Source organism: Equus caballus, chromosome 19, assembly GCF_041296265.1.
Source record: "Equus caballus isolate H_3958 breed thoroughbred chromosome 19, TB-T2T, whole genome shotgun sequence".
In the NCBI taxonomy this organism is placed as follows: Eukaryota; Metazoa; Chordata; class Mammalia; order Perissodactyla; family Equidae; genus Equus; species Equus caballus.
The window spans coordinates 48,937,473-48,950,500 of NC_091702.1; the positions used below are offsets into that span (position 1 = coordinate 48,937,473).

The following is a 13,028-nucleotide window of genomic DNA, read 5'->3' on the forward strand; positions in this document are numbered from 1 at the left end:
CAGGTTTATACAGGTTCTGCAGATATAGACGGATATTTATCTATATGTATTGAGACTTTACTTGAGAATGGAAAAATCTAGAAAGCTCTTGCCTTACATTGCCAAGCAATAAGTGAAGAAAAAAAAGATAATGAGATACCTATATAATCCTTTTTTAAAAAAAAAAAAAAAACCCACCTTGTTTCTGACTGCCAATAACCCAGTCCAAGCTTTTATCTCTTCAAAAATGCAAAACAAGTCATCTAGATGGGACTGGCTGTTTATAAACAAGTATCTAATATCTAAATCTAATTGCTTTGTGGAAATTATGTGTTTGTGATTGATTAAAATATTCAGCATATGTAGGTTTCATCTTTTAGTTCAATAGAAAAATATAAATGACATTGGTGGTTGAATTTCTATCAAAGTGGCAAAGACAATCCCTAAACATCCGTAATTCACCCGCTGAATTGGAGATGATTCACCTTTCAGGGACTTCACAGGTGTTGACTTCGCCAAACGAAATAGGTAAATCATTTTCCATTCATTTTTTTTCTTTGAGGCAAATTTTCAGTAAAATTGTTTGTGAAAAATATCAAAATATACTCATATAAGTCCATAACATGTCCACTTGAAAAATGAATTTGCATCAACTTTTGAGATGTGAAGACTATGTAATGTAGTTTTTGTGAAAAATAACTAAATTGAGTTCCTCCTAACTAAATCAGGAAGAGGAGGAATTCTAAATCAGTATTTCATGCAGTGCTGAATTACATGAAAAGAGACCTGATTGTGCGGTGGTGTTCAAATAAAATGGGTCCAGAGAAGAATTAAGAAAGAAACCTACCCCTCAGTGATCTAGACAACACAGACGTGTGGCTGTGAAACCCGGGCAGTTGCTTGGTGAGGAGGTCATCGTCAGATGTTCATGGCTCATGCCCACGAGCTTGTGAGAGGCCATGGGGAAGAATGCCCTGTTTTTGGTCCTACAGGAGCCCACTCAGTGGTTGCAGCACAGCCCAAGCTTCTGACTGCACCAAGTGGCCAGTCCCAGGTCGGCAGTGCCCTTTTTTCTAAATCAGTGTCAGCGCTGGTCTCTCAAATTGTACAACTTTTCTTAACAAATGCTTTGTGAAGCTGCTGGTTAGCATTGTTCTCATTTCAGTAGTCAATATTCACCACATATTCCCGCTTTTTATGGGACGAGACAAAGAAGCTAGGGAAAATTACTCTCCATAAGTCCGCAGTTTGAAGACGTGGTGACTGAGGAGGCACACCTGAGTGAACAAGGGGCTAGGCAGGATAGGGCTAGATCTTAAATTTGGATACAGAAGACTTAAGTAAACAATAGACAAATGTTCTTTATACATGTAGCTCTCTTGCTAAGTGATGAAGGTGGTATTTTAAGAAAATAAGTCTGAAAGTAATGTATAGCATTGTTAGGACAGGGGGAAAAGGTGTTCAGAGAGCTGAAGGTTATACTAAAAACCTAAAAATTAATATTTTTGCATCACCTTAGAGTGTTCAAAGAGTTTTGGCACACACCTCATTTGATCTTTGGGATGACCTGTGGGGTGGATATGAAAGATGCTGTTATCTTCGTTTCACGGATGAGGGAACAGGAACCTAGAGAAGTTAAATGACTTGCCTAGAGTCATGCAGCCATGATTGGCAGAGCCAGGATTCTCCCATCTGTCACCTGACTCCAGTTCCATTGCTCCGAACATGATTGTATCCTGGATAAATATGGAGGCAGGAATGGAGAGTGAGGGACAACTCAGGGAGATTTTGAAATAACAAGTGAAAGAAATTGGCAATTGATTGGGTATAGGTGGTAAAGAACCAGGAGAAGGAAAAGGTGATTCCTAGCTGCCCAAAGCCTGGAAGATGGTGAGATTAATAATACCATCAGCTAATGTTGGCAACATGCTTACTATGTGCCAGGCCCCTGTGCCACACACTTCGCTGTATCGCCGCCTCCATTGAATCCTCACAATTCTTGGAGGGGTGGTATTATTATTATTCCCTATTTTACAAGGGAAATACATGAAAGTTGTTTTCACTTTTAGAGAAAGAAAAAAAATCAAAGTTTTTGCTCCAAGACAAGGTAAAGTTCAATTGGACTCATTGGCTTATGGTGACCATGCTTAGGACCTGAGACCTGGGGCAGTGGCTTGATGTTCTTGTGTGTGTGGACATAATTATGCTGCCAGCCCCGAGGTAACCAAGCTGATTTAATGGTGATTATGATGTCTGCAAATCCAGCACTGCCAAACTGTTTGTTTAAGGCCTCTGAGGTACTTTGCTTGTCATTACAATAGACTTCCCTAAGTAGCTGGTTTTGTCTTGGCTCTGGCCATTAAGATGGTCAGCCAGGTGATCCAGGTATGTTAGATAAGAATGCTTTCCTCCTCAGTTATTTTTTAAAAATAAAAGTATAACTAAGTACAGTTATCAAGTGACTGTTAGTATAAATATTGCATTTATGTAGAATACACTATTTAAACTAACACTCTTAAATACAATTACATTCCTTCTTAACAGTTGCTAGTTACTTTTGCTTCTTAATCGTTATCAGTTACTGTCCAGCGTAAGCCTGCGTTTCCCCTTAGGTTAACCAGTTCACACATTTCAGCCTTATCCTGAGCCTCTGTTGGTGCCCAGGCTTTGTCGGAGCCCCTGATTGTCCACACCTCCCCTAATCTTGGAATTGCTCTGTAACTTCATTTAAACTACTCAAGAGAAGACCCTTCCCAAATTTCCTGCTTTCATTCCCTGCTTCCTCTTTCTCTCTTGGTCAAACAGAGAGAGAAAAACAATGTACGTATCAAATAAAGTAAATAGTGTATGAAAAAAATCCCAAACCCTTTTCCAAATAGCAGTTTACTTTACAGCTCATTTCTAAAGGCTCCGAACTACATCTCTTGAGATATCCACCTGCTCATTATTTGTTTACTAGACTGCATAGAGAGTCTCCTGGCAGCCATAAACTTCATGGAAAAATCCTCTTCTCTGATACCACCTGTTTGTAGGAAGGTGGCCCTCTTTTAAAAGACTTGGAGGGGCCGGCCCCGTGGCTGAGTGGTGAAGTTCACACGCTCCGCTTCGGCGGCCCAGGGTTTCGCTGGTTCAGATCCTGGGTGCAGATGTGGCACCACTCATCAGGCCATGTTGATGCAGCGTCCCACATGCCACAACTAGAAGGACCTACAACTAAAATATAGAACTATGTACTGGGGGGATTTGGGGAGAAAAAGCAAAAAAAAACACGACTTGTAGCTATAGAAGCAAGAAATGCCAGAATTTAGTTCTTTTTGAAAATAAATTTCAATAAATCATAACAGTTTTTTACAGGGCTGTAAAGTGGTTTCTTCCCGGTGGTCCTTCGCTCTGAGGCTGCATTAGGATGCTGGTGGGATGTTCTGTCCGTGCCCGGGGCAGAGGGTCATGACTGTAAGTGTCTTTCTTCCTGACCCCCTCTAGGATTGTGAAGATGTCCAGTCCCAATCTGAACATGGTCACCTTACTAGGCAGTTGTATGACTTACAGTAGCGCTTACCTCTTTGGGATTCAAGATAAAAACACTTCAGTGGGAAGCTCAATGGAAACTCTCATTCAGGTAGGTGAAGTCTTAAATTTTTTTGTAATATAATGCCCATGTTTTGGTAATTTTTTAAAACAGCTGCTCCTGTAGGGGGTGGTTACCTTTATCCTGGGTGTGAGCACTTTCAGAGGGGATCCCTGGAACTCTTAGTCAGTGAGGTCCGCTTTCTGCCCCATGCCCTCTATGGACTGAGGCCTGCTGGGGTCAGAATGTGTGGAGAACTGACAAAGGTTCCTCTCATGATTCTTGCTTCTGTGCCTTTCCATCTATAGATAAGACTGTCCATGCTGTGCATTGGAACCTCCCTTGTGTTTGGCCCCATTCTGGGAAAGAGCTGGCGACTCTACAAGGTGTTTACCCAGAGGGTCCCGGACAAGAGAGTGGTGAGTAGGCAGCAAGCACACACTGCTTGATTGCACACAGCTGCTCCACTACTGATTAAAAGACAGAGAAGCTTGTGCCAGGTTACCGGGTCCGGCCCTTTACGACAATCTGGAGTTCCTGCTGCTCACTTCAAACCTTGGAGTCATGTGGCCTTATAATCCCCAAGCCTGGAAGGCTATGCATCTGTGCTGTTGGGAGATAGGTCTTTGAGCTAAAGTTCTGCTTCGTATGCACCCCAAGCCCTAATACTGATCTGGGGATGTGTGAGCTGGGGATCCTCCCAATGTGGGAGGGAGAGCAAGGTGCCCAGAGAGACTGCTACTTGGCACAGGTGTGAGCTGAAAGTGGACAGAGGGAGAGTGATTACAGGGAATCTGTAGCAAGTAAGCAGGGTCACTTCCCTCACTGGAGCCCAATTCTTTTCCATGTAGAAGGCCATTCTCTGCACTAGGAAGGGTGGGCCTGGAGCAGTGAGCAAGGAAGAGGATACCCATTCTGCAGATAGAATCAACCCTAGAAGCTATGGGGCAGCCAGATGCCTACATGTCCCTGATATCAGATGTCATGCGAACCACATCCCCTCATTTGATCAGGTTCCCTGATAGAACGGCCCAAACCTTAAAGCCTGATCATGAAACTCTTTGGCTATAGGCCCTGCCCAGACCCAATATATCACGCAGTTGGAGTTTATTTCTCTGGAATTATGGTTTGTTTGGTTGGGGTTTTTTAGCAAATGTTATTGAAACATGGTGAATATTTATCAAAAGCTTAGCTGTGAGTACCGATGTATATGAAAAAGATCACAGGACAGGAAGTTCACCCATCCCTATAGAACATTGTTTCCTTTTTTTAAAATAGCTTCATTGAGGTATAATTGGCATGCAATGAACTGCGCATATTTAAAGTATATGATTTGATAAGTTCTATCATATGTATACACTCATGAAACATGGTGTATAATCTGCAAAATCTCATGCACCTTCATTATCTCCCCCCTCCTGTCCACTCCTTACATCCCCTGTCCCTGGCCCCAGGCAACCATTGATCTGCTTTCTGTCACTAGAGATTAGTTTGCATTTTCCAGAATTTTATATAATGGAATACAGTATATACTCTTTTTTTAATCTATGTTCTTTTATTTGACATAATTATTTTGAGATTCATCTATGCTGTTGCGTGTATCATTGTTTCTTGTTACTGCTGAGTAGTATTCCAACGTGCAGACATACTACAGTTTGTTTATCCATTCACCTGCTGACGGACATTTGGGTTTGTTCCCCATTTGGGGCTGTTAGAAATAAAACTGCTTTGAACATTTTATGTGGAAGTCTTTGTCTAGACATATGCTTTCATTTCTCTTGGATAAAAACCTAAGAGTAGAATGGCTGGATCATATGGTAGGTGTATGTTTAACTTTCTAAGAAATTGCCAGATTGTTTTCCAACGTGGCTGTGCCGTATTCAGTTCCCATCAGCAGTGCATGAGAGTCCTTTTCCCCCACATCCTCACCAACGTTGAACTTGGTTGGTCTTTTTCATTTTAGTCATTCTAATAGGTAAGTATAGAAGTATTTCACTGTGTTTTAATTTGCATTTCTCAGATGCAGTGTTGAGCATCTTTTCATGTGCTTATGTGCCATCCATATATCTTCTTTGGTGAAGTATCTGCTCAAATCTCTCACCTGGTTTTTTTATTAGTTGTTTATTTTCTTATTGTTGCATTGGTTTTTTGTTTGTTTGTTTGTTTGAAGAAGATTAGCCCGGAGCTAACATCTGCTGCCAATCTTCCTCTTTTTGCTGAGGAAGACTGGCCCTGAGCTAACATCTGTGCCCATCTTCCTCTACTTTATATGTGGGACGCCTACCACAGCACGGCTTAGCTGAGCAGTGCCATGTCTGCACCCGGGATCCAAACCAGCAAACCCCAGGCCGCCGAAGCGGAACGTGCAAACTTAACCCCTGTGCCACAGGGCCGGCCCCTATTGTTGCATTTTGAGAGTTCTTTTTATAGCCTAGATGCAAGTTCTTTATCAGACATATGATTTGCAAAGATTTTCTTCCAGATTGTGGCTTTTCTTTTCATTTGTTAAGAGTGTCTCTCAAAGATATGTTTCTAATTTTGATGATGTCCAATTTACCACTTTGTTCTTTTATGGATCATGTTTTTGGTGTCAGATATAAGAAACTTTTGCATAATCCAAAGCCCCCAAAACACAGGTTTTCTCCTGTGTTTACTTCTAGAAGTTTTATGAGTTTTTGTTTTTACATTTCAGCCCATAATCCATTTGGAGTTCATTTTGAAATACAGTGTGATGTCTGCATCAAAGTTCATTTTTTAGTGTCTGGATATCCAATTGTTCCAGCACCATTTCTTGAAAAGACTATTCTTTCTTCACTGAATTACCTTTGAACTTTTGTTGAAAATTATTTGTCCATAGATGTGTGAATCTGTTTCTAGACTCTTCTCTGTCTCATTGATAAAGTTGTTTATTTTGACATAAATGCCATATTATCTTGATTACTGTAGCTTTATATTAAAATCTTGAATCAGGAAGTACTAATTCTCCCACTCTGTTCTCTTTCAATGTTGTTTTGGCTAATCTAGGTCCTTTGAATTTCCATATGAATTTTTGAATCAGTTTGCCAATTTCTACAAAAATCCCACCCGGATTTTGATTGAGAATGTGTTGAATCTATGGATCAAATTGTAAAGAATTCACTTCTTAACAACGTTGTGTCTTTTAACCCATGAACACAGTATATTTATCCATTTATTTAGGTCTTTAATTTCTCTCAGCAATTTTTTTTTGTAGTTTTCAGTAGAGGTCTTTCACATCTTTTATTAGAATTTGTAAGTATTTAATTTTTTTATGCTATTATACATATTATTGTTTTTTATTTCACTTTCAGGTTTTTGTTGCTAATATATAAAAATACAATTGATTTTTTGTATGCTGATCTTCTATGCTGCAACCTTGCTAAACTGCTTATTAGTTATAGTACCTTTTTTGTAGATTCCAGCAGATTTTCTACACAGATGATCATATCATCTGTGAATAAAGACAGTTTCTTTCCAACCTCTTGTATGATAGCACTGGATAGAAACGAAAGTACAACGTTCAATAGAAGTGCTGAGAACAGACATTCTTGAGCTGCTCTTAATCTTATAAGGCAAGCACTAAGTCTTTTAAAACTAATTATGATGTTAGTTGCAGTTTTATTGTAGCTGCTCTTTATTTAGTTGAGGAAGTTCCCTTCTATTCCTGTTTTGCTGAGAGTTTTTATAAAGAATTTATGTTGGATTTTGTCGATGTTTTTTCTGTGTCTGTTGACATGATCATATGGGGTTTTTAAAAAAATTTGTTCATATGGTGGATTACATTAAATGATTTTAGGATCTCAAACCAACCTTGCATTCCTGAGATAAATTCTGCTTGGTCATGATGTATCATCCTCTTCTTATATTGTTGGATTTATTTTCTTAAAATTTTGTCTGTAATGTGTATATTTATGTTCTTAAGAGATATGCTCTGTTGTTTTCTTTTCTTGTAAAATCTTTTTCTTGGTAATGCTGGCCTTATAGAAGAAATTAGGACGTATTCCCTCTTCTTCAATTTCTGGAAGAGTTTGTGTATAATTGGCTTTCACATAGTGTAAGTACCTTACAATAGTATGCTTCCATTTCTCTCCTTCCTGATCTCTATATTATTGTTTTCACTTTTACGTATGTTAAAAGCCCCACACAATTGTTATTATTTTTGTTTAAACAATTGGTTATCTTTTTAATTTTTTCCCATGTAATTGTTTTATTTTTTATTCTTTTTTTGAGGTATAATTGACATATAACATTAGTTTCAGATGTACATCATAATGATTCAATATTTGTATATATTGTGAAATGATCACCACAATAAGCCTAGTTAACATCCATCCCCATATAATTATAAAATTTTTTTCTTGCGATGAGGACTTTTAAGACCTTCTCTCTTAGCAACTTTCAAATATGCAGTACAGTATTATTAACTATAGTTGCCATGCTGTACATTATATTCCCATGACTTGTTGATTTTATAACTGGAAGTTTGTACCTCTTGACCTCCTTCACTCATTTCACCACCCCTCACCCCGACCTCTGGCAACTACCAGTCTGTTCTCTGTATCTATGAGCTTGGTTTTAGTTTTCTGTTTTTTTAGATTCCACATATAAGTGAGATCAATATTTGTCAATATTTGTCTTTCTCTGTCTGACTTATTTCACTTAACATAATGCCCTCAAGGTCCATCCATGTTGTCACAAATGGCAAGATCTCATTCTTTTTTATGGCTGAATAGTATTTCATTGTGTGTGTCTATATATGTGTGTGTATGTATACATCTTCTTTATGCATTCCTCCATCAATAGACACTTAGGTTATTTCCATATCTTGGCTATTGTAAATAATGCAGTGGTGAACATGGGGGTGCATGTATCTTTTCAAATTAATGTTTTCATTTATTTGGATAAATGCCCAGAAGTGGAATTGCTGATTCATATGGTAGTTCTATTTTTAATTTTTTCAGGAACATCCATACTGTTTTCCATAGTGGCTGCACCAATTTACATTCCCACCACCAGTGAACAAGGGTTCCCTTTTCTCTACATCCTCACTGGCACTTGTTATTTCTTGACTTTTTGAAGCAGCCATTCTAACAGGCATGAAGTGATATCTCATTGTGGTTTTGATTTGCATTTCTCTGATGAGTAATGATCTTCAGCATCTTTTCATGTACCTGTTGGCCATCTATATGTCTTCTTTGGAAAAATGTCTATTCAGATCCTCTGCCCGTCTTTTAATTTGGTTATTTGGTTCTCTGCTATTGAGTTTTATGAGTTCTTTATATATTTTATATATTAACCGTTTATCAGATATGTGATTTGCAAATATTTTCTCCCATTCAGTAGGTTGCCTTTTCATTTTGTTGATGATTTCCTTTGCTGTGCAGAAGCTTTTCAGTTTGATGTAGTGCCACTTGTTTATTTAAACAATTATTAATTGTTAAACAATTGTTAAACAATTAAACAATATCTTTTAAAGATATTTAAAAATAAAAATCCACTTTATATTTGTCCATGAAGTTAGCATTTCCAGAGCTCTTTATTTCCTTGTATAGGGCCATATTTTCATTTGGTGTCATCTTCCTTTTACCTGAAGGATATCTAACATTCTCATGCAGGTGTGCTAGTGCTGAATTCTTTTGCCTTTTATTTATCTGAAAAAGTCTTTATTTCACCTTTGTTTTTGAAAGATGTTTTTGCTGTATGGAGCATTCTAGGTTGAGGTTTTCTTTTTCACTTTTACTACTTTGAAAATTTTCTTCTGCTGTCTTCTCACTTGGTCTTGTAGCTGATGAGAAATCTGATAGCTTCCTTATCTTTGTTCCTCTATACATAATGTGGGTTTTTTGCTTGTTGCTTTGAAGATTTTCTCTTTATCACTAATTTTGAGCAGTTTGATTAAGCAACTGATTTCTTTTTATCTTACAAACACCATGAATCGTGTAACTGGTTGTGCTTCCTTCTTTTTCATTGATTGACAAAAACTCAGTTCCACATTTCTGCCCCAATTCATGAATGCTGTATACTCTCCTCACCTGAGCCTTCATCATAATTCTGTTTATCTTCTCTTTTCCCTATTTTCAATTTTTCATCCTGTTGCAGTATATATATTTTCTTAATTTTATTTTTATAGTCACAAAAGTAACACATGGTCTTTGTATTAAGTTAAATAATTCATATATACATAAAGACAGTGCTAGTAATCTCCCTTCTCTACCACCCGCCTTGCTCAATCTCACCCTCCAGGTTAATGATTGTTAACAGTTTTTTTGGAAAACTTCCACATCTCTCTGTGTACTCTTGTAAACATATCTATAAATAATAATGTATTTATTTTATTAAATCCCTTGAATCCTTTATGGGAAAAGGCAGGATGTGGAAAAGAAAGGTAAATCGGAAATGTTTAATGGTGATAATGATGATATGGATATAGAAATTTTTGTAAATATTTAGTACCTGTTTCATCTTTGAAGGCTGGATTTGAAGCTCCTTGGGAGGGCCAACTCCGAAGCTTATAGTCCAGAACACATAGGACACTCTAGCTTCTGTGTCACACAGCCAACAAGCTAAGGAAAATTATGACCTTGGCTCTTTTACAGATAATCAAAGACCTGCAGCTGCTGGGGTTGGTGGCAGCCCTGGTAATGACTGATGTGATCCTGCTGATGACGTGGGTACTGACTGATCCCATCCAGTGCCTCCAGATTCTTGGTGTCAGTATGACGGTAAGGGGTCCAGTCCCTGGAGGATTTAATTCCTGAACTGGGGGGACTGGCTTCTGTGGGTACACAGGGATCATCCTCCCAGTAGCATTCGCTGTGTGGTTGTCCTCCCAAGGAGAAGATAAATGACCCAAAGAGGAGGGAGAGCCAGGAGCTGAGGCTGTCGTGAATGCCTTGCCCCAGGTCTGCAGGGAGGCCTACCATGCCCACCGCTCCTCCCAGTGGGAGGCATCTACTCCAGACACTGGAGTCGGCCTGGCAGTTCTCTCTGCTTCCACAATATCGATAACGAGAACTTTCACCTACAGGAAGTTGCCTTCCTCTAGTTGTTGGGGTGAAAGTAGCATTGTGAGGTGGTCTTTGGAGTCAGTCAACCCTGGTTCAGATCCCTCAGCTCTAGCACATACCAGCCATGTTTCCTTGGGAAAGTCATTAACCTCTCTAAGTCTGTATTTCCTCGTAGGTAAAATCAAGATAATAATACTACCTATTTCTTAGGGCTCTGGTGAAGATTAAGTGAAACAATACAGGTGAAGAACTCAGTTGTGCCCAGGACATAGAGTGTTCAATTAATAGAAAGTATTATATGTCTCCAGCCTCATGAGGGCCTGAGGAATACAGTGGAATCTTGACGTTGCAGATTTAAAATTTAAGGTTTCAACTGTTAACAAATAGCAGGAACGTGATGTGAAATAATTTGTAGTTTTGCTAGCCCACCAGTTGGAATCATTGTGGTGGCAAAGCAGATGACAGAGTGGTAAGCCCTACAGCTGCCAAGCATCCACATGTCAGCCCAACTTCATTGTCTTTTCCTCCAACTCATAGTCACTCTCATTGGGATTCTAATGGAGTCAACTAAATTTTATAGTTTTTATGTACTGAGGGGAAAATTCTGTGCTGTAGAGGAGTTCACCTCCAGGATGTTCACAAAGATCTGCTGTGTGTTCCTGGCAATTGTGGATGTCCTAGGTCCTGACTCTGTGTCCCTCATAGGTGACAGGGAGAGACGTGTCCTGCTCTCTGACCAGCACACACTTCTGTGCTTCCCGATACTCCGATGTCTGGATTGCTCTCGTTTTGGGATGCAAGGTTGGTAAACACATCTCCTTGGGATACAATCCATCTCTCACCAACAGAGTGGATATGAAGTGGGAATTACGGAAATCAACGAGGTGATTTCTGCAAAGAATCTTGAAACCAGAGGAGTCCTGTTGATGCGTAAATCTAAGAGCCTTGACCCTTGTTATTTCTCTACTTTTAATTTGTTTTGGGGGTCACTTTTCCAACTCTTCATTCAGTCTTCCCCCAAATCGTGTGGAATTCACCCACGGTTTCTCCCATACTTTGGTCTGGTTTTTTAATCGATTTGGCCTTACCAGTTTTTTCCCCAATTCCTGCAGGGGAATTATAAAGAGATATTCTCTCCAGCTTAATCTATTCTCTTAAATGCCCTTTTCCCCCCCTCTGTGTATTTCTCCAAGGTAGGGTCCAGAATCCTACTGCCTTTCACCCACTAACTTTCTCACTGTGGTTGGAGGCGAGCTGGCCCTAAGACAGAGGACAACAGCCATGGCGTCCTTGGAGTGATTCCAGCTGCCTCAGAGTGTCTCCCATCCTGCCCTGAATCTCCTATCATTAGACATTTGTCTGTGTTGAATGACAAAAGTAGGATATTATTTCCAGAGGGTACCAGATACCTATCCAGGGCACTGAGGGAGTCTTTAGAACCCACTGTCCTGTCAGCTGGTTTTCAGCTTGGAGGGACAGAGACTCTGGCTTGGGGGAGCATAGGGCAGGCCTCTTTCAATGAACAGGGCAAGCCCTGCATAGCAGGAGCCTGCCTGTTGACTCTCAGGACCCAGAGGCCTGGTTGACTGCTGGCAGAGGAGGAGTTTTTGTAGAAACATGTGGTCTTTAAAGGTAAACTTTACTCATTTCACCACTGGGAAAGTGTTCAAGTGGTTGCTTCTGAGAAATAGCCCTGGGGGTGGGCAGGGCTGGGACAGGAAATGTTGCTTTTCAACTATGTACATCTATTACTTTGATAGAAATATTTTTAAAAGAAGACACTAGGAGATGAACAGCTCTTGATGTCCAGTTTCTTGCTAATGGTTAAAAAGTGAGCTTCAGAAATGACAGAACAGGGTTTGAATTCTGACTCAGTCCCTTCCTAGCTGACCCGGAACCTCATTTAACCTCTCTGAGCCTCAGTTCCTTCAGACGTAAAATGAAGATGATGATGGTACCCTCTCAGAACCAGTCAGTTTCAAAAGAGTTAGTGCACATTAAGAGTTTTCAACCACTCCTGGCCCATCATCAGAGCTCAATAAATGTTAGATATTATTGTTATTCATCTGCTGCTGCCCCTGGGACAGTTCTGATAAATGCTGTGCCTCCCCTGGTTCCTCAAGTCCCTGTAAAGAGCACGTCCTCCCCAGCACAGGGACTCGGCACTTCCCCCATAGCAACTCACTTTGCGACTCAACTTGATTTATTTTCTCCATTGCCTTTTGTATAATCCCATTTCCGTTTTATTTCACTGTAATATCTTTCCGTAAGACGAAGGAAATAAAAGGGAAAAAGAATGCTGAGCGTCAGGAAACCGACTAAGCTGGACCCCATGGGCTCCCTGGTCCATGAGCAGTTCCTGGGGGGGACCCAAATCTCCACGTTAAGTTCCAGGACCCCCTACCTGAGCCTGTCAGCCGCCCCCACCCCACACCTAGCCGTGGTGGCGAATGACG

At 40.0% G+C, this 13,028-nt stretch overlaps 1 protein-coding gene across 12 annotated transcripts in view; it reads left to right on the forward strand.

Annotated features, from left to right (window-relative positions):
* GPR156 (G protein-coupled receptor 156) overlaps positions 1-13,028 on the forward strand; it is an 87,392-nt gene that overhangs the window by 59,063 nt on the left and 15,301 nt on the right. For all 12 annotated transcript variants that reach the window (XM_070242741.1, XM_023623692.2, XM_001502458.4 and 9 more), the window contains 4 exons: positions 3,463-3,598; positions 3,856-3,966; positions 10,162-10,287; positions 11,278-11,373. In XM_070242741.1, coding sequence (XP_070098842.1) covers positions 3,463-3,598; positions 3,856-3,966; positions 10,162-10,287; positions 11,278-11,373 — 469 coding nt within the window. The remainder of the gene's footprint in view (positions 1-3,462; positions 3,599-3,855; positions 3,967-10,161; positions 10,288-11,277; positions 11,374-13,028) is intronic.